The 19600-nt window shown below is 58.7% G+C and overlaps 2 protein-coding genes across 15 annotated transcripts in view; one reads left to right on the top strand and one right to left on the bottom strand.

Moving 5' to 3' along the window:
• NBEAL2 (neurobeachin like 2) overlaps nt 1-17575 on the bottom strand; it is a 30095-nt gene extending 12520 nt beyond the window's left edge. Inside the window, exons 1-18 of one of the 9 annotated variants that reach the window (XR_010113565.1) lie at nt 17315-17575; nt 8472-8560; nt 8259-8387; nt 8063-8144; nt 7848-7969; nt 7636-7718; nt 5926-6011; nt 5542-5824; nt 5284-5390; nt 4678-4758; nt 3218-3301; nt 2685-2783; nt 1607-2208; nt 1393-1525; nt 1188-1307; nt 644-965; nt 402-484; nt 189-281 (exon numbers count right to left, since the gene is read on the bottom strand). Coding sequence is in view for 8 of the 9 variants with exons in the window: in XM_055279405.2 (XP_055135380.2) it covers nt 189-281; nt 402-484; nt 644-965; nt 1188-1307; nt 1393-1525; nt 1607-2208; nt 2685-2783; nt 3218-3301; nt 4678-4758; nt 5284-5390; nt 5542-5824; nt 5926-6011; nt 7636-7718; nt 7848-7969; nt 8063-8144; nt 8259-8387; nt 8472-8560; nt 17315-17365 (2649 nt within the window). In the remaining variant the exon portion in view is untranslated. Of the gene's footprint in view, nt 1-188; nt 282-401; nt 485-643; nt 966-1187; nt 1308-1392; nt 1526-1606; nt 2209-2684; nt 2784-3217; nt 3302-4677; nt 4759-5283; nt 5391-5541; nt 5825-5925; nt 6012-7635; nt 7719-7847; nt 7970-8052; nt 8145-8258; nt 8388-8471; nt 8561-9152; nt 9549-17314 lie in introns of those variants that run through there. The other 8 variants (XM_055279405.2, XM_055279385.2, XM_055279379.2 and 5 more) reach the window with 8 other exon arrangements.
• Nucleotides 17576-17609: 34 nt separating this feature from the next.
• CCDC12 (coiled-coil domain containing 12) overlaps nt 17610-19600 on the top strand; it is a 70614-nt gene continuing 68623 nt past the window's right edge. For 2 of the 6 annotated variants that reach the window (XM_063610585.1, XM_063610580.1), the window contains exon 1: nt 18801-19045. The gene's annotated coding sequence lies outside the window, so the exon portion shown is untranslated. Of the gene's footprint in view, nt 19046-19600 lie in introns of all 6 variants that reach the window. The other 4 variants (XM_063610568.1, XM_055279683.2, XM_063610556.1 and 1 more) reach the window with 4 other exon arrangements.

Raw genomic sequence — 19600 nt, forward strand, 5'->3', positions numbered from 1 at the left:
TGGCAGTGAGGGGGGCCTTCCAGCCAGTTTCCTGCCCTACTCCACCCCAGCAGACCACCCAGAAGGGAAGTTTTGCTCTCTTGAACTGGACTGTCCAAATCCTCCCCAGGCACAGTGCTGCTCCCCAGCTGACTCCAAGCACACGTGTGCACCATGTTCATGCCTCCTGCACACACCACCTCACAGACCTTCACATCCCAGGTCTCCACTCTGTGGCCCGTCAGGCGCCCATCAAGCCCATGACTGGGGGAAAGGTCCAGGCAGATGTTGTTCTTACAAGCCTAGGGATAGGGGAATGCGCAGGCAGCCAGGGTCAGAGGGAGGAGGGGGTGGCAGGCGGAGTGTGGGAGCCGGGGAAGTAGCACAGTCAAGCCAACCACTCCCCTGGGGCCCCCAAATACCTGAGGTGAGTAATGGAGGAGCAGCCTGGTGCTGAGCTCATGCAGCTCCCCCTCAGGCTTGAAGGGTGCCGTCTCATTGGGCCCTGGGAGGTGGGCAGGGGCCTTCAGACCTTGCTAGGCCTCTGGCCAAACCCCATCCAGAGCCTGCCTGACCACAGGAGAGACCCCCAGAGATGCCTTCTCCCCACTGGACCCCTAGCTTCTGGCCTGGGGTTGTGGCAGAGATGGAGGATGCTGCATACCCAGGGTGCACAGGGTCCTCAGAGCTGTCGCCTGCAGAGCTTCGTGAAAGATGGCCACAGCCCCCAGCTCACCCTCCAGGGATGTGGGGCTGCCCCACCGAGTGTCCTGGGTGCCTGCGAGGGTAGAGTCGATGCTGCCCTCCTGCAGGGGGGCCACCAGCCCGGACCCCCAGCCAAGCCCTGTGGAGGCTGGGACTGACTGGGAGCGGGTGAGGGCGGGGTGAGTGTAAGCCAGGGTGGCAGGGACCGGTGGTATGGGCAGCCCTGTGGTGGTGGTCGTTGTGCGGTATCCAGCGGAGCCGATACAGCAGGAGGAGAAAGGCTGTGGGGCCGGGGTTGGGGGAGCGGTCAGGTCACAGCAGAACCTGGGGCTCCGCCTACAACCAGTTCCTCACAGTGACCCCCATGGCTGCATGAACCCCAGCGGCTAAAGTCTGAGGCCTGTGGGGCAGCACGGGACACAAGGGCTCCAGGTCACACCCTGCCCTCTGTGTTCCAAGTCCTCCCATCTACCCAAGGCCTCCCCAAACCTTGCTTGGCACACCTCACTGAGGGAGGGGCAGCGAAGGGGTGCCGTCTTGACCAGATGGCCATCTTTGTAGACATGGACCAGGTTCTGGCTGAAGGGCCGGCGCCCAGGCACATGGACGATAGCCACGCAGTGCTAGAACAGAAGCCTCAAATTAGGCCATACTTGGGACTCAGCACCCCTCCCTCTACTGGGCCACATGAGAAGGATGGGGTCTCACCCAGGCAGAGTCGGCAAAGGACACTTCGGGCAAACTCATGGTCAAATACTCCTTCCGTGTGCACACAGCCACCACCAGGGTCCCGGCCGCCGTGAAGAAGGCCTCAAACCCTGAGCCGCTGCTGGTAAAGAAGCTGGGGGCAGGCAAGCCAGTTAATGTCTGCTTGTTCCTGCTCACCCTGGCAGGAGGTCCCTGGCCCCTGGCAGTCACCCACCTGTACAGCTGCTTTCGCTGGAGTGGTCGGGTGGGGGCAGGGGTTGGTGCTGTATCCATAGGGTGCAGACAGAGCCAGGCATGAAAGGTGAAGCCAGGCCCTGGCCATCGCTGTACAGAGGGTACCATGATGCCCGCCATGCTGGGCGTGAGGTCAAAGTAGCGCAGAGCACGTGCAGGACCCTGGTGCCTGGCCATGCCTGATAATGCGCGGATGATAGCACCTGCATGTCGGGCCTTTCCAGCCTCAGCTCCGCCTGGTCCCGAGTCCAATCCTGGCGGGGGGCGCAGCAAGTGACGCAGCTCCATGGGCCTTATTGATACACGGCCCAGTGCTTGTAGCAGTGCCAGCAGCTGCTCTTGGCAGCGGGCCTCCAGGGCTAGCCCTGTGCTGAGTGTCTCCAACAGGCAGCCCACCAGGCCTGCCTGCACGCAGGTGGCACGGCTGGCGGGGCAGCTGTCACAGAGCCACCTGAGGCGTTGTGCTAGGAAGAGCTGCAGCTCAGTGGTGGGCAATGACGGCAGCCACTGCGCCAGCACCAGTACCGGCTGCTCGTTGCGGATTGGTGGAGGTGGGCACATGCTGTGGTCACCCTCCACAGCCTGTGGGTGAAGAGAATGACAGTCCCTGGTCAGCTGTGGCACCCTGTCAACAGTGGGACTTTCTGGCTCCATTTACTTGCTACGGCAGCAGTCAGCAACATGATCTACTCCATCCTGCCCACAGGTTGTGTGTGAGGCTCAGGAAAGTCAGAGGGGCACAGATGACAATCACTACTACTAAGAGTCCTTCAGCACTGTTAATCCCTCAGCTTTAGTTTTCAGCCTGGGTTGGCCTAACCCCTAACTGCACGTTCCTAAGATAATCCTGGGGCTTGCTAACATGCAGTTGCTTCCAGGACCCCTACAGGGCCAGAATCGTCATTCCAGTGACACTGACAGACATGGCCAGGCTACAGGTCACACTATGTACTGGCCGCAGTCAACATGGTCCCCAGGGTGGAGAGCTCACCATCTGTGGTAACCCTGACTCAGCTCTAGTTGCCTTTGGGACCCTGGTCCCAAGCCCCTTCCCTCACCATGTTGAGCAGCTCTTGCAACAGCCGATGGGTGGGGGGACCATGGCTCTGCAGAACCTCCTGCAGGTGAGGGTAGCCGATGCGCTCCTTAAACACCTCCTGTGTAAGGTAGTATGGGGAAGAAGGGAACATATACATGGGCCGGAGGGCAAACTCAGACCCCCCGGAAACTCTGGAGGGGCATCATGTTTTGGGGTTCCCTTGCGTGGCTCTGCCTCTGGGTGACAGTGCTGGTGGGCAGTGGGCTGCAGAGGGATGGGGGGGACATGAGTACATCTCAGAAGGCTGTAGATGGAGGTGGGCCTACAAGTGTCCATTCCCCATCCAGCCCTGATAGAGAAGATGCAGCTCCCAGGACAGACTGGCGACCACACCTGCCCAGTGAACTTTAGGGCCGGGCAGTCACCTCCCAGCTCGCTTGCTTTGCTCCAGGGAGCAGGATGCTTATAGCCACTGGCCAGGCCTGTTCTGGGGATATGGTCAGTTGAACTCCACCCCACACCCCTACTAAAGCTGCAGTGCAGCAGCCTCACCTTGGCCGAGGGGGAGTCACTCATGATGCAGGTCAGCACTCTGACTACATGGACTGCAATGGCGTCTGTGTCTTGGTCCAGGACCTTGGGGTGGGGAGGGGCCATCAGGAGAGTCAGGGGCCAGGGTATCACAGCTGGCAGCCCCCTGCAGTAAAAAAGGTGCAGAGCCAAGCACCCCAAGGCATGTGGCATGTGCTGGATCAGCAACTCTGTCAGAGCACCAGGCCTTCTACTCCTTGCCCCAACTGCTGTGACCCTATCACCACCTAGGGCCCTCTCTGAGCAGCTCAGCAAGACCCACTCTAACAAAGGCTGGGAAGGGCCTCACTGGGACAGATTAATGGTGGACACTCTCACTGCACCCTCCAGTCCCCCTTTCTCTAGTGGAGTTAGGGCCCTACCCCCAACCTGTCTCCCTAAAGCTAGACACATGAGTACAGACAGGCCAGCAAGTGCCCCATCACCCACAGTGATTGACAGGGGTCAGAGATTTAGGGACAATCAATCATAGGATGTTAGAACCAGAAGAACCTTCGAGACCTTTAAGTCTCACCTTGCCCCTTCCCCCTAGATCCAGGTGGGGACACTGAGGCTTAGCCTGGCTGAACCTGACAGCCAGAGGCATGCTGCTGCCTCTCCTGCCCCACCCTGAGGGGGTCAGGGGTTGAGAGGGCTTGGAGAGTTTCTCAGCAGAGACTAGGTCATATTCGGCTCCATGGGGACTTTGGTCCCAGCTTTGCCTGACTCCCCAAGTGACCTCAGGCATCAGTCTTCCCCCTCCAGGCCTCAGTGTCCTCATCTGTAAAAACAGGGGAGTCACTTTGCCCTGCCTGCTTTGCAGATGAATAGACGTGCAAGCTCTCAGAAAATGACCATGTGCGGTGAACACATAGGGTTACCTCATGAAGACAGAGCCAGGGTAGGGGCTATGGAGGTTGGGGCCCACAGGTTGAGCCCCCAGAAAGGGTGCCCGCTGTGAAGCTGCCAGCTGACACCCCGACCTCCTACAGCCCACATGCAAGGTGAATCAGGGAGCACATCATCAGGGGCTAGGGGACACCCAGTGACCCGCTGAGGGTGGGTACAAGAATCTACAGAAAGAAATGGCACCATGAGGGAGACCCCTTTCTCTGTGACTATAGCCAAATCCTTGAGTGTCTGGGCTTCTGTCTCCCCTTCTGAGAAATGAGGTAGGTGGTTGAGTTTCGAAGGTTCCATCCAGCTTGGCACAGCCAGACCCCAACACCCAATCAAACACCAGGCAGGCGATAGACCACCTTCTGTCCTGTTCCCTAGGATGGGGACTTGGAAGGCAGGCAAGACAGCATGGAGGATCCACACCCATTGCTTGACCATACCAGGCCTTATACACATCTGCTCATTCCCCCAGCTATAGTGCAGGAAAAGCTCAAAGAAGGAGTCCCAGGGGGTGTCTGAGCTGGTCAGCCCCAGGATGGTACCTTTTGGACATCGGGCTCAGTCAGTAACCGGGTAGCCAGGTCACTGTCCCCCTCAGGGGGCGCCCGGGACTGCAGGTACAGCTGTGGGGAAGGGGGGAGGCACAGGGTGGAGGAGGCAAAGAGAGGAGGAAGATGGGAGAGGGCGGGGTTAGAGCAGGACCAGGGGCAGCTGCCAGGTGCCCTGCCCGGCACTAGGGAAGAGTAGGGTGCTGAGCCCCCTGTGCCCTGCTCAGATGGGCAGTCGGGGGGATGAGTGGGTGGGAGCAGGCACTGCATCTGAAAGCAGTGGTGCCCTCCTCTAGCCCCTGTACTTGGGGCCACGGAAAGGGAAACAAGGCGCCAGAGCAGCTCCCTTCCTTCCAAAACAAGCCCCGCTTCCATGGGGCACAAAGCTGTCCTGAGCCTCAAGCCCAGTCCTATAGAGGCCCCAAGGGATGGGCTCTTGTCCATGCCTCAGACCCTCCCACTGAACTGCAGGCCATCCCACCAGCTGCAAAAAACTGACTCTGTCCAGCCCATGTTTGCTCAGCAGCAGCCTGGCACCTATACGTGGCTCCCCTAGCCTCTGGCTTCCAAACCCTCACCCCCAGGCTGGGCCCTACCCACCTTGCTGTTCTGAATGAGCCGAGTGAGGTGTTCAAAGCAATTGTTGCTGAGGAAGGTGGCTTGCAGCACTGGCCGGTCTTCACATGCCAGCATCATGGGGATGGCGTCTGTGGAAGGGTCAAGGGTCAGGCCCTGCCCAGACCCCTCTAGGCAGCCTTAAGCTTTCCTTCCCATGCTGCCCTATCCAGACCTTCCATCATCACTTAGGCTTTTCCCTCATGGTGCCCCTTCCCCAAGAGCCTGGGAGCCCATACCCACCGAGCATGCTGACCCGGAGGGTGACAAGGGCCTCTTCGGGGCCTGAGCTCAGACCAGCTGGCCAGTCAGCATTAAGGACATGGAAGTAGCTCTCAAGCAGGGCACGAAGCTCTGGGCCACGAGGAGGTGTGCGGCTGGCATGCAAGACATGGACTGCGCCCACCAGTGCCTCTAGAGCCAGTGGCACTAGGCGGGGGTCCGGGGCTGGCCCACGGCTCCAGCCCCGCACCACACTCAGTAGGCCCTTCACAGAGCCATCACTTACAGCCATCTGCCCATTCTCCTGCAGGTGTGGACAGAGACAGGCAGTGGGCAAGGGGCTCACCTAGCAGAGAGATACTGAAAGAGCCACTCTCTAGTCCACAGGCTCACCTCCCGGCCTACCTTTCCTCCAGCGAGGATGGCGCAGAAGAGGTGGATGAGACGCAACAGTAGTACGGGAGGCAAGTGGTCTGCATTCTGTAGGCTCTCTGGGTAGGGGGGTGTGGGCAGCGTAATGTCACCAAGGTTGCAGGGCTATGGACCCAGGGGGCTGCACAAGAGGTGAGTGCCCTGGGGTGGGGGGGAGAGGGAGCTGGGCCAAGTAAAAGACCCAGTGTGAGGGATAAGAGCTGGCTCTGCCCTGGGGGGCATCTAAGGAGTTATGGCTGTATAGTAGAGGGTCTGAAAAGGACAACCCTTCTTTGGGGGACTTAAGGGGGCAAAGCCCAGCCCTGAGAGTCTAGCCAGCTTCCCAGATCCTTAAGCCCCAAAGTGAGGGCCCCAGCATGAGCACATCCCCTTCCACTTCCCCATGATGACCAGGGCTTAGTTTCTCAGATGCAAATCTCTTGTTCCCTCTGCCCCTGTGACGGTTGGTGCTTCCCATGCCGTGCTCTGGGGACTCTGCTGTATCTACTATACTGATACCACCTCCCCCCATGCCCATGCCTTTGCTTGGGACTTCTAGGGGCTTTCACAGCCTAATACGTAGGAGGCCCACCTGGCCCTGCGCCAGCAAAGCTGGACAGGATGCCAGGCCAGGGACTGAAACTCAGAGGGCAGAAGGGACTAGCCCTGGGTCACATGCCTGGGGGAGGAGGAAGAGTAGGGCTGGGGCGTGATTCCCGCTGGATGGGTGGGAGGCCTCCTTGGGGATGGGGCTTTTGAGGGGAGACCTGAGAATGCAGTTGGAGGGGAGAAGGCACAGCATAGGCTAAGACCCTGAGGTGGGGTCAGTGGTAGCAGTCTGGGAATGAGAGGACAGAAGCCAGGCTGAGCAGCAGGGCAAGTGGAGAGAAAGGCTGTGGGAGGAGTAGGATTTCATCTTGAGGGTGTCAGGTTGACATCAAGGGATATGATGGGAGGAGAAATAAAATCCAGTTTGTTTTAATAAGAGCACCCAGGCTATGGGAAAATAAAGGCGGGGAGCTCCCTGGGGTGCCTCCCCTCCTGGAGCTGCTGCTCCAACTCTAGATCCAGGCCCACAGCTTCATAGGGGCATCACTGAGACACTTAATATTCCAATAGTTCACCACCTTCTCACAGCCCTGCCCACCTCTGTCCAGGCCATATCCCGCCCTGAGCCTATCTAAGTCCTGGCCAGTCTCCCTCCAATGAGAGGAGAGAGGGGACCCAGGGGAGGAGGGTCACCAGGGAGAACAGGTTCACAGGACCACCTGTGAACAGGCGGCCACAGCTGTCCTGGGCATCAGATCCTCCAGCAGCCAGGCAACAGGAGGTGGAGATACCTCCTGTGTCTCCAGGATGGGTGGAGACGGGTGGAGGCTATGGGGCAAAGGGATTGGACCAGAGAGTTTTAAGATCACAGTAGCGTACAAGTGGCTAGAAGGATCCAGGAGATGGGGGGGAAAGAGGATGAGAAATCTGGGTAGGCAGGTGGACCCCACCCCTCCACCTGATGGGAGGCCCTCGCTCCAGCCCAAGATGTCCTTTCTCTTCTCTCTGTCCCTAAACTCCTGCTTGGTCTTTGGTTCTCCCAGTCCTGCACGCAGCCACCACCAAGTGGTTCCTGTGTATGGCAGGATCAAGGAACTACAGGAAGGGGCCTAGGTTTGGGGGTGGGGCCAAGTGGGGGCAGGGGTGGGGCCTGACCTTGGAAGAAGGCACTGAATTCCCGGGGCAAAGCAGCGGGAGGGAACTTGTATTTGCTCTTCTCCTTGGAGCTGATGACTTCCCTGGGGGCGGTGAGGCCAAGTACATCAGCCCGGCTCTCACCACTCCTGGCTCTCACCCCTCCTTGGGCCCAGTGCAGCCATCCTCTCCCCACCCTCCTCTGGGTTCCCTGCCTGTGGGCTGGGTCTCACCCACTGCGCTGGCGCCGCCAGGTTTGGTAAGGGTCAAAGAGGCCCTCGCAGAGAAGCAGAGCATGTAGGGCCACATTCTCCAACTGCGTCCCTTGGCCCTGGGGTGGCGGGCATCCTTTCAGCTGTAGGTGTGGGGAGAGAGGGTTAGCCCTGCCATGGCTACTGCCTGCCTCCCTGCATACACCCACTGCCCCCCAAGGTAGAGGCCACTTTACCTCCGCCACCAACTTGGTCAACAGTGCCAGCACTCGGGGCACTAGCACCTGGCCCCGGCCTGCCTCTATGTTCTCCAGGTTCCTGGAGGAGTCAATGATGAGAGAGGTCACAATAATACAGCATGCCCCTCCTTGCCCCCACTCCCTCTGGCCCACAGTTCTAGGCCCCTGCTTGTAGAGTGGACAACAGGGACACCTGCAGAGAATGATGAAGAGCTTGAGTAGCAGGAGGGCTTGCTCCAGGTCGGCCTGGTGCAGCTGTTCGGCCAGCACATGCAGCTCATCCAGTGGTAGCAGCGGGACCTCTGCACCTGCCTCCTCTGGCCTGCAAGGAAAGGGGAGACATGGGTGCTGAGGACCCCTCAATCTCCCTGCTCTGTCTCTGCCCTCTGTGCAGATCCAGCCTCACCTTCTTGGCTCCAGAGAGGACAGTGAGATGCTCTTCTTGAAGGCACCTACGAAGGCCTTCAGCCACTGCTGCAGGTAACCGAGGTCCTTCTGTAGGCAGAACAGGGGAACAGTGGTGGGGGGCAGAAGGGGTGCAGTAAACAGGGCAGGGACAAGGGGATGTGGACAGAGGTGAAGAATGAATGGAGGTGGACACAGTGCATGGACAACAGGTTAAAGGCAGAGTGGAGGGTGTGGAGGAGGGGAGTGGGGGATGGGGGAGGGAGGGCAGGACATTTGAAGGTCAGCATCAGAGAGTTAGGTACATACTGACCACTCTTCCAGGCACCCCACTGCTTCTCTCAGCCTCCTAGTTTCTGCTCCCACCTCCCTAATGCCTGCAGTCCTAGGCAGGTCTGACACAGCCAGGGGAGGGGCGTTAAGTGGGGTGTAGCTGTGGCCCACACTGGTGCTAGGGCTGGAGAAGGTGTCCCACACAGCAGCCACCCCCTACCAAGAGCCTTGGGCTGAGTCCTCATCTGCCATCTTCACCCAGCCCAGCAGCCACCACCTTCAGTAGCCTTCTTTAACTGTGGATCCCAGGACACATGTGTACCATTAGACAGGCAGACTCAGACATGCGCACATCCTCACGTGCGGCCCTGCCTTGCCCTGGGAACTTCCACCCACCCTTGCTGGTTACCTGGACCCCAGGCCCCAGAGCTGGTTCCATGGGCAAGAGGGGCAGTGGCTAAGCCCAGGTCTAGGCGCTGCCAGGAAAACTTTGGTGCGAACGGGAAACGTCTCCTCCCGCCCCGGGGCTGGGGCAGGAAGCGCAGAGTCACGGTGGGGGAGGGGGACCGCTTCCTCCCGGCAGACCGCAGGGATGTGGGGGGGCTGGGGCACCCTGGGCCCCAGTGAGAGAGGCTGCAAGCGACCTGGCCTGCACTGAGGGTGGGACCTGTTACAGAGGGGTGGAGTCACCTGTCCTGGGTGGGGCTTATGGGCCAAGACTAGTTTTACAAGCATGAGGTCAGCACCTGGAAGAGCTCTTATCCAGGTAAGGGTTCTGATCCTGCTGCTGCAGTACCCTTCGCTTAAGGCACCCACAGCTCCCTGACCGGCGCCCAAGGCCTCAGGCCACAGGGGTTGATGTAGAAGACTCAGCCATATCTTTGTCCCGCCCCCCTGCCTGCCATGTCCTGGCCACCTCATCTGGACTCTGCAGTTCTCTTCGCTCAGGAACACAGCTGATAAATCCTAGCCTAGCCCGTATCTGCTCTAACCTCTAAGCCCCTCACAGGGGACAGGGGTGGGTTGTGGCTTATACAGGAGCTCCCCCAGGCTGGCCCCATCTGGAGCTTCTAACCAGCTGAGTCCAAAAGGCAGCCTTCTTTCCTAGAGTCAGAAAGGTGGACAGGGGGAGCTAGAGTGGAAAAGGATGAAGAGGCAAGGGACACATCACGGTCAGCACTCAGCAGGCCTCAGCCTGCTCCCCAGGGGCCATGGACCTCATACCCAAGGACCTCCAGAACTATCGTTGGATGGATGGCTAATTTTTGCAGCCTATGGGCCCAGACCACAGGGCAAGGCCTGAATGGCCCCAGGGCAAGAGGCCTGACTGCAGCAGACCTGAGCCAGATCCCCCAAAAACCTAGAAAGAGCAGCCATCCACCCTGTGATTGGGGAACTCCCTGGTACATTTGAGTGCAGATCTGAAGCCCAGACAACTCAGAGAGGTGCCAGGGCCACCACGGTGCAGACCCACACAACCGTGACATTTTGTCTGTCGGTTATATTTATTGACCTCTCCACCCTCTCCTGCTGGCAGCCTCCTCCTGAACAATCAGCAAGGAGCCCAAAATACCCAGATCCTGAGACAGCAGAGGTGGCCAGGGGCCCTGGACCATTTCTTCTGAACCTCCTCCACTGCAGATGGGGAAACAGGAGGTCCCACAGGGGATGCCTTATCTACTACTTTGTCTTCAGTGTACCTTTGAGGATGCTAAAAGCCAGACCTTAGTTCTAGGCCAGGACCACTCATGATTGCTAGCAAGCCAGCCCATGCAGACCATGTGACCCCGATCCTTGCCTCAGTGGCCCCACAGAGACCCCTGGCTGCCTTCAAAAATGTCCCAGTACTGTCTTCCTCTCTTCTGTCCCTCAGTCAAGCCAGTCACTCAAAATGTGAGTCTTCCTGCCAGCTGCAGCTCTACTGAGCACCTGAAAGCCCACATCTGACTGTGTCTAACCCCTCCCCATAAAGGCTCGACTGCTGAGCAGCATTCCAGGCTGCTGGTCCAACCAGGACCTGCTTCTCCAGCTTCCACCTCTCCTCCTCTGTGGTTCACATCCTCCTGTCCAGGCCTCTGCCCACCCTATGCCCCACCGCCTCGTGTGACTTGGGCTTTTGGTACTTGAGCAGGAACCTCCCACCCTCCTGGTGGCCATCACCTTGATCAGCCTTCCCAGGACAGGGGTGGGTCCCTCAATCTCTACATACTCCTGCTTTCTGTCCCTAGAACCACACCCTTGGCCTGTCCAGTCCTGTAAACTTTCAGCAGATTGGGCTTAGCTGGGTTCAGGGCTGGGGCAATCAAGACAGCCTTCAGGGGCTCTGAAAGGGGATGAGGAGGTCTCCAAAGCACGGTATTAGGCAGGGGTGGGGTGGCTGCCTGTCCTGCCTCCCTGGGTCTCACCTTTTCTCCCTGGAAGGCCTCAGGCCAACTCTGACCTAGGTCCCATGGCTTGAGACTGCAATGTGTCGGGGTATGGGAGTCCCTCAGGGAGCAGGGTCAGAGGGCAGAGAATGGCAGGGGATGAGAGCATGGTGGCAGTGCTGCATGTGAGGGTCCAGGGCCTGGGAGGGGTGGCCATGATGCTCAGGCTTCCCATGCCCCTCTCAGAGCCTCTGCCTTGGTCGGTTGTGCCAGCTCTGAGCAGGAACACGGGTCAGGGACAGTCCAGCCCCTTGTCCCAACCTAACTGGGTCAGGGCCCCAACCCTGTCCCCCATTGAAGGCAGGTCGGGAGCAGCCACACCTGCCAAGCCCTCTCCAGGGCCCATGGGTAAGTGATGCCCAGGTCCTGCAGCAGGGGAGAAGGTTGTGGGAACGCGGAAGGCCGGTGTTCCTGGGAAGAGGGGGTCTCATGTTCACCTCCACAGAGACCCCAACTTATGCCCAACCAGCTGTGAGGGCACTTGAGAGTGCTGGGAGTGAGGGCTCCCGAGGGCTGCTTAGGCTCAAACAGTCCCTGGGTGGGCATGGAACTGCCACTCCTCTGGAATTCTGAAGTAACCTGGAGGGCTGAGGGCTGGTGGTTGTGACACTGGTGGGGAGTACAGGAAGTACACCTTGTTTGCCAAGGTGACAGGGATCATTGAGCTGCCTGACACCATGCTGCTCCCAGACCGTGCCTGACGTACCCCAAGTCCAGTGCACAGTGGGCCTCGAGTAGACGTCTGTCACCATCACGGCCTGATCAGCCAGTCACATGCCCTATCACAAGCTCACATCTGAGGCCGTGCGTGGGTGGTACCCACCTCACCTCCAGCCTTCACACCCCAAACCTGCTGGATGCCTGGGCCCAAGGGCGTGACTCACTGTCTCTACACCCACAGGTCTGCCTGTGCTTTGCTCTTGTTTGCTCTGCTGAAATGCCCCCATCAGGGGCATCAGTGCCCTTTGTAAGACCCATTCCTGTCTGGTGCCTCTCACCAACAGAATCAGTGGTGAGGGCATGGGTTCCGGAGTCCAGTCCCCGTTCTAACTCTCAGTAGCTTGTTACTTAACATTAACCTCTTTAAAACCATCCCTTTGTTTCATGGGTAAAAGTTCTCCAGCCACACCTACCCACCTTGAGGTCAGGGTAAGGTGAGTGGAGTTCCAGATCCAGGGGCTCTGGCCTGCCCGAGCTCCCTGAATTCCAGGCAACAACCCCCAGCCCCCTCTGTGAGTGACAGTAAGAGGTATTAATGGACCCCAGGGAAGAGCTAAGAGCAGGAAGGGAGAGAAGAGCACAGCTCAAGAGTGGGTGACTCCTCTCAGTCAGAGCTGCCTGGGTGGTGGTGAGCACTCCATCTTCAGGGACAGACAAGCAGAAGTGGCACAGGGTGGGGTCTATGTGGAATAGCCTATCCCAGGCCTAGGGGGTCCCCCCATTCAGTATCAGGACGGGGAGGACAATGTCAAGCTAAATGTGACTTCTGGCTACATCACCAGGACTGGAGGTCAGGCTTGGAGGATGTTAGGCCATGGGATGAAGGAGGAAGATGGGACTTTGCTGGGGCAGGGACAACTGAGGATAGTGGTTTGAGTGCCTTGGTGGCTGGGCCAGTCTCTCCCTCTTACCTGGAGAGGGGGTGCTGAAAGGGTGGACCTTCTGATCTTCATGACACCCACCCTGCCCCAGGGCCTGACCATCCCCTTGTACTATTGTTTTTTTTTTTGAGACGGAGTCTCGCTCTGTCGCCCGCGCAGGCTGGAGTGCAGTGGTGCAATCTCAGCTCACTGCAAGCTCCGCCTCCCAGGTTCACGCCATTCTCCTGCCTCAGCCTCCTGAGTAGCTGGGACTACAGGCACTCGCCATCAAGCCTGACTAATTTTTTGTATTTTTTTTTTTTTTTTTTTTTTTAATAGAGACGGGGTTTCACTGTGTTAGACAGGATGGTCTTGATCTCCTGACCTCGTGATCCACCCACCTCGGCCTCCCAAAGTGCTGGGATTACAGGCATGAGCCACCGCGCCCAACCACTGTTTTTTTTTTTTTTTTTTTTTTTTAAGCAAGGAAAGCACAGATTTATTGAAATGAAAGTACACTCCACAGAATGGAAGTAGGTCAAGCAAGCGGCTCAAGAGCCAACCAACCCCTTTTACTATCACTATGGAAAATGGGAATTTCCTTCCAGGGTCCCCATAGATCCCATGGTAACTGACCCTGTTTCTACGGGGACCCCACACTTCCCCATCAGCTCCCCAGTTGTCATAACAACTCCAGGAATTACCAGTGCCCACCCAAGCCTGGGCTGTGTGCTCATCTCCCTATCACTACAGGCCCTTCTCCTTCAGGTGCCTTGGTAATAGAGGCAGGGGACCAAGCACCAAGGAAGTGATTCCACCTTCCCTTTACCCATTTCAGGAAGGTAAACTGAAGCCCAAAAAGGAATATGACCAGATAAAGCCAGGCACAGTGGCTCACGCTTGTAATCCCAGCACTTTGGGAGGCCGAGGTGGGCAGACCACGAGGTCAGGAGTTCGAGAGCAGCCTAGTCAACACAGTGAAACCCCGTCTCTACTAAAAATACGAAAATTAGCCAGGTGTGGTGGCACACGCCTGTAGTCCCAGCTACTTGGGAGGCTGAGGTAGGAAAACCGCTTGAACCCGGGAGGCAGAGGTTGCAATGAGCTGAGACCATGCCATTACACTCCAGCCTGGGTGACAGAGTGACTCCGTCTAAAAAATAAAATAAAATAAAATAAAATAAAGGAATATGACCAGGTAAAGTACCAGGGGGAGTGGAGGGCCTGACCAGGCTTCTGAGAGGCAGTAGAGATCATCAGTTAGGGAGAGGGAACTCTTGGGGAAGTGTGGGCAGGACGAGTTTGCCTCCAGCCTGACCTAACCTCCCTGAACCCCTCTGAGGCCTCAGTGGCATAGCTGGACAGGTCAGCTTCTGCTCCCTCCTGTCACCTGAGCGTTTGTTCTGCCCTGACCTTTGTGACCCTGAGTGCCCTTCCACATTCAGTGCCCCCTCACTCTGTGACCCTATTCACTGTAGGGGTTGCTGAACATCACTGCTGCTCCGGCCTGAACCGGGGCCACTCATCTGCATGCTATGTGGCATTAACTTTTATGGGCTGCCCAACCGCCAGCCTGTCAGGTGCTGTCCCCAGTCCCCCAAGACTCTCATGCCCTTCCTCTGCCTTCCCTGGGGGAGCTCTGGTGGGCTCGGAGTCCTCTAGATGAGCCCCCACCTGTCCACCAGGCCTGCTTGACTAGCTCTGCCCTGCCCCAACTCCTGACAATTTGCTTCTTGTCCCACTGCTCCTGCTGTTTCTTCCTCTCAGCCCTCAAAGCCCAAACTCAGCCTCCTCTGGGGTGACTTCCTGACTGGTCACTGCCATGGGACCCACCTCCTCTATCCAGTCATTCAGCTAATACCCAAGGAGCACCTACTACATGTCAGGTCTGACAATCATGGTAGGACCCTGCCTTGGTTTCCCCACCAGGGCCCTAAGGAGCTCTAACTGAGTGAAGTCCTGGGATGCTCTGACCCTTCCCTCTTCCCTCAGCAGCCACCCACAGCCCCCTCCTTCACTATGAGACCCCAGTTGAGCCGGGCCCACAGGGGGAGGGGGTGGATGGGTCTAAACCTGGGGTCTTTAAGGAAGAGGAAGGGCAGGAAGGAGTTACTCCCACCTCTCCATCCCCACCCAGACCCACAACTGGGGAAACAGGTTTGCCAGCTGATGTCAGCTCTCACTGCTGAAGGGAGGGGTGCAGGTGTTGCTGGCTGGGTGGCTGGCCAACTAAAGGGTCTCTAAACACCCACTTTCAGCTCCGCCCCTTGCCTTGCACTCCTCCTCCCCAAGCACACACACAATAGGTCCCTAACAGGACTCAACGTTGCATAGCACTACTCCTCCCTGGATTGGGGGTTCCAGGAGCAGGGGCAGGAGCAGGCGGGCAGGAAGGCGAGCTGGGAGGCTGGCCCTAGCTTCCTCTTCCCAGGCAGCCTGGCCCCGCCTGGCTCCTGGGTTTGCTGTCACATCCTGGATTTGTTTGCCTGGCCCCAGGCTGCCCCCTGTCTGCTCAGGCTTCCAAAGCTACAACCTGCCAGCCTATGCTCCATACCTGCCCTGTGAGGTGGTGAGATCCGGGAGGGTGAGGCTCAGCACAGATATGAGCCATAACCACCTCCTGAGGGGATGGGGGGTGGCCATGTACAGAGCTCAGCTAGATGGGGCATCAGGAGGCAACCATGCTGGAGTTATTGTCCTGGGAGATACCAAGACACTCCCAGCAGCCTGCCACCCAGCCTGAAGACCTATCATCAACATCCCTCACACTCATCACCTGGTTTAAGCCCCCTTTACCTGCCCATGCACCTAGAACCTGCCCATAGCTATAGGGCAGTCAGAGGAAGGAGGACTAGGGGTAGGCTTCTCTTCAAACCCTCAGCTCCTTCACAACCACTGGGGATGGAGGCAGAGAAGCTGGGGCGAGGGGACCCAATGGGGCCAGGAAAACAGGAGCCTTCTCTGGTCTGGACCAGGTATAATGGCTACCTGTCCGCAGAGTCCAGGAAGCCCCTGAGGTCAGGGCTGTGTCAGTTTTTTATTTTTATTTTTATTTTTTGAGACAGAGTCTCACTCTGTCACCAGGCTGGAGTGCAGTGGCGCGATCTCGGCTCACTGCAACCTCTGCCTCCCTGGTTCAAGCGATTCTCCTGCCTCAGCCTCCCGAGTAGCTGGGATTACAGGCACACCCCACCACGCCCGGCTAATTTTTGTATTTTAGTAGAGACGAGGTTTCACCATGTTGGTCAGGATGGTCTCGATCTCCTGACCTTGTGATCTGCCTGCCTCAGCCTCCCAAAGTGCTGGGATTACAGGTGTGAGCCACCGTGCCTGGCCAGGGCTGTGTCAGTTTTACAGGCAGGAAGCAAAGGCTCAGAAGTCTATATGAGTTATGCCAAAGAGGGACTCTACTCCATGCCTGGCCTCCTGCCGGGGCCTGGACCTCTCACAACCTGAGCGGACTGAAGAGGCTGTGGTCCTTCTGGCCTGGACTCCAGGTCCGTGGAAGATAGTGGGCCAGCCTCCTTATGGAGGGCCAGCGTGTCTGAGCATGAATTCCCCCCACTGACAAACTGTTCAGGGCACACAATGGTCCATTGTGCCCAGGGCACACCTGAGCCAGGAGCATGATGCCAGGCAGGTGCAGGGAGGGAGGTGCTGGGTGAAGGGGAGGGGAGTGTTACTCTGGGATCCCTCCCTGCTGTGGGTACAGAAGGAAAAAGGGGGACTATGTGTGTGAGACGGTGTGAGTGACACCAGGTTCTCAGCTGATGGGACACCCAGGTCTGAGTCAGTCCCCTCACCTTCTGAGGCCACCTGAAGCATTTTCTGAGATGGGTGGGGAGCTCAGGAGGAAAGGGCCTCCCTCTAACCTTTTCAGACATCCCTCAGGGCCTCAACGCCCCACCCTCACCCTGGGCATCCAGAGGAAAACCTTTTCTTCTGCTCCTAGAGAGGTCCTGGGTCCACCCGTCAGAATGGGGGTGGGGTGGGTCATTTCAAGTCAGGGAGGAGCTTATCACAGCCTGTTCGCTGGGGGTTTGGGGGGATGCAACTCAAGAAGGACCTGAAGTGGGAGCATTCCCCTTCCACACACCTCCCTACGTTGGCCCACACCCCCAGACCCGTTGGCCACGACCACCCAATCGGGCGGCGCCCAAGGGAGAGGCAGCTCAGAAACAAATTGAGTCCCCCTCCCCCTAGCCTCCTGGCCAGTCTCCAGGTCTCAGTTTCCCCATTTGTAAAAAGGCGAAGTGTCCGGCCGCCTCGGCCCAGGCCGCTCTCCTCTAGCAAGAAAGACTCAGGCTGCACGGTCCTGCTCGGGGGAGGGGGTGGGTTGCTATGAAGTGCACGACCGCGAGCTCTGTCCCCAAGGCATAAGTGCCAGAGGCACCCGGCGGGCTGGGGGCACACACGTGTGTGCAGAGCCGGAACATGCCCTGCGCGCGCGCGCGGCTACGCGGCCCCAGCGGCGCGGGGCGCAGGTGCAGCAGGCGCGGGGCGTGCGAAGCTGGGGGCACCGCGGGTGCGGGTGCGGGTGCGGGCGTGGGGCGGGGCGGGCTCACCTGCGCGTAGTAGAGCAGCCACAACTCGTAGAGCCGCTCCGAGGCGGCCATGGCCCGGCCCGGCTCCGGCCCTGCTGCGCGCCACCTGTCGCCGCCTCCTCCGCGCCGCCCGCCGGTTGCCCTCGGCCAGGCCCATGGGCGGAGGGCGTCACTCCGGGGCGGAGCGGCGCGATACTACTGGGGAAGTCTGCGGCTGTGGCCTCCGCGGCGCAGAGCCACCCAAGTCTACTCGCTCCTCCTCCTCCTCCTCACTGCCGGCCGCCGCCCGGCTTCCTGCACTTCGCTGCAGTCACCGCCGCCCCGCCTCTCCTGGGACCGTGTAAAGGGCGGAGAGCCTGGCAGGAGGAGGGGCCTATGGGCCGGGCGGCCCGGGAGGGTGCCCCGCCGCCCTGCCCCACCAGTGCCACTGGAAAGGCCAACCTGAGCCTCCGGGACGAGGGTCGGGGTGAGGAATTCCAGACTTCCCCAGGGTCTGAATCCGCCCAGGACGCTGCTCGCCTGACTGCAGTTGCCGCCATTCAGGGAAGGGGCGGCGGGCCGCGTGGGGGTGGCGAGGGTCCTTCAATAATAATGATCACCACCACCATGACGACCCCTTGTAGCGCTTGTCAAATGCCAGGTGCTACTCTGTCGCTTTATGGGAAGACCGAAACGCAACTTTTGAGCTCTAGCTGTTTGTGGAGTGTGATGGCGGGAAGTTAGAGAGCAGCAGGACTAGCCTGAAATACCTTCGGGGCCGCGGTGCTCTCCCAGATCCCAGAGAGGCTTAGACCGTTCCCATGGGTCCCCCTCCCTCCTCCAGGAAGCCTTCCCAAACGCTCCAGTGGAGGGGCTCCCCCCACTCCCCAACTCCTGGGCCCAGAACTTGCTTCACATATGTTGTTTCTTTAACCTCAAGAGGTGGGTGCCTCATGGCTCTGTTTTTTGTTTGTTTGTTTTTGAGACAGAGTCTCACGCTGTCGCCCAGGCTGGAGTGCAGTGACTCGATCTCGGCTCACTGCAACCTCCGCCTCCTGGGTTCAAGTGATTCTCCTGCCTCAGCCTCCCGAGTAGCTGGGACTACAGGAGTGTGCCACCAGGCCCAGCTAATTTTTTGTATTTTTAGTAGAGACGGGGTTCCACCGTGTTAGCCAGGATGGTCTGGACCTCCTGACCTCATGATCCACCCGCCTCGACCTCCCAAAGTACTGGGATTATAGGCATGAGCCACCGCACCCGACCAGCTCTGTTTTACAGATGGAGAAACTGAGGCCCATGTTGACCAAATGAGGACCACCTGGGCAGCAAAGGGCAGCAGGGGCAGGGACCCAGGCTTGACTGACTCTTTGCTGGGTCCCTGCCACCATCACCCCGTGCCCCTTTCCCCATGCCCTCACCTCACAGTCTGGACATGGGGCAAGGGGCACGGGGTGATGGTGGCAGGGACCCAACCCCTGGCGTTGGGCAGGGGTCAGGCCCTTTGTTGGGGCTGGGGAGAAGTTTTCTGGGCCCAGAGAGGTGCTACTGGTTCCAGGAGTTGACCAGTCTGGAGACTCCTAGACCTTGGGTGGCCAAGAGAACAGAGACCCTGTCCTGTTTTGTTCTCCTAGCTTCTTGGTCCACCTCTGGCCTTTTGTCCTGCTCCATCCATCATAGCTCTGAGCTGAGGTTTCCTGAGCACCTCCAACCTGCATGCCAGGCCTTGGCAGAGCAACCCATCCACTACAAGGAAGAAGGCTTAGACAGACCCAGGTCAGTGAGGACAAGAGGGTTAGTGAAGGGAGGGCTAGACCTGCAGTCTGTGGCCCATGGGCCTCTGAAGCGAGTTGGAAGGGGAAGAGTGGATGTCCACCTGTAGCCAGCTTGGGAAGGGAAGCCTTAGGGAGGGAACGGCCTAAGAGGCTAGTTGTCCCCTGGCAGTGGAGGTGGGGAGGGGGCGGCATGGTCTCCTATTCCCAAGTGAGAGGGGGTGTGGCTTTGGGGACCCCCACATACTGAAAGAATTTCTTGACTTCAGCCTAAGTGGTCTCTCGGTTATCAGGACACTCTAGTTCATGCAGGAAAGAAGACTCTGGCAGCTTCTGCTGGGGAGCCATGAATCTTGTAGCGACTTGCAGTCGAGGCCACCCCAAGGCTTTCTTTTTTTTTTTAATTTTTTTTTTTTTGAGACGGAGTCTCGCTCTGTCGCCCAGGCTGGAGTGCAGTGGCGCAATCTCGGCTCACTGCAAGCTCCGCCTCCCAGGTTCACGCCATTCTCCTGCCTCAGCCTCTCCGAGTAGCTGGGACTACAGGCGCCCGCCACCACGC

Source organism: Symphalangus syndactylus, chromosome 1 (assembly GCF_028878055.3).
Source record: "Symphalangus syndactylus isolate Jambi chromosome 1, NHGRI_mSymSyn1-v2.1_pri, whole genome shotgun sequence".
Lineage (NCBI taxonomy): Eukaryota > Metazoa > Chordata > Mammalia > Primates > Hylobatidae > Symphalangus > Symphalangus syndactylus.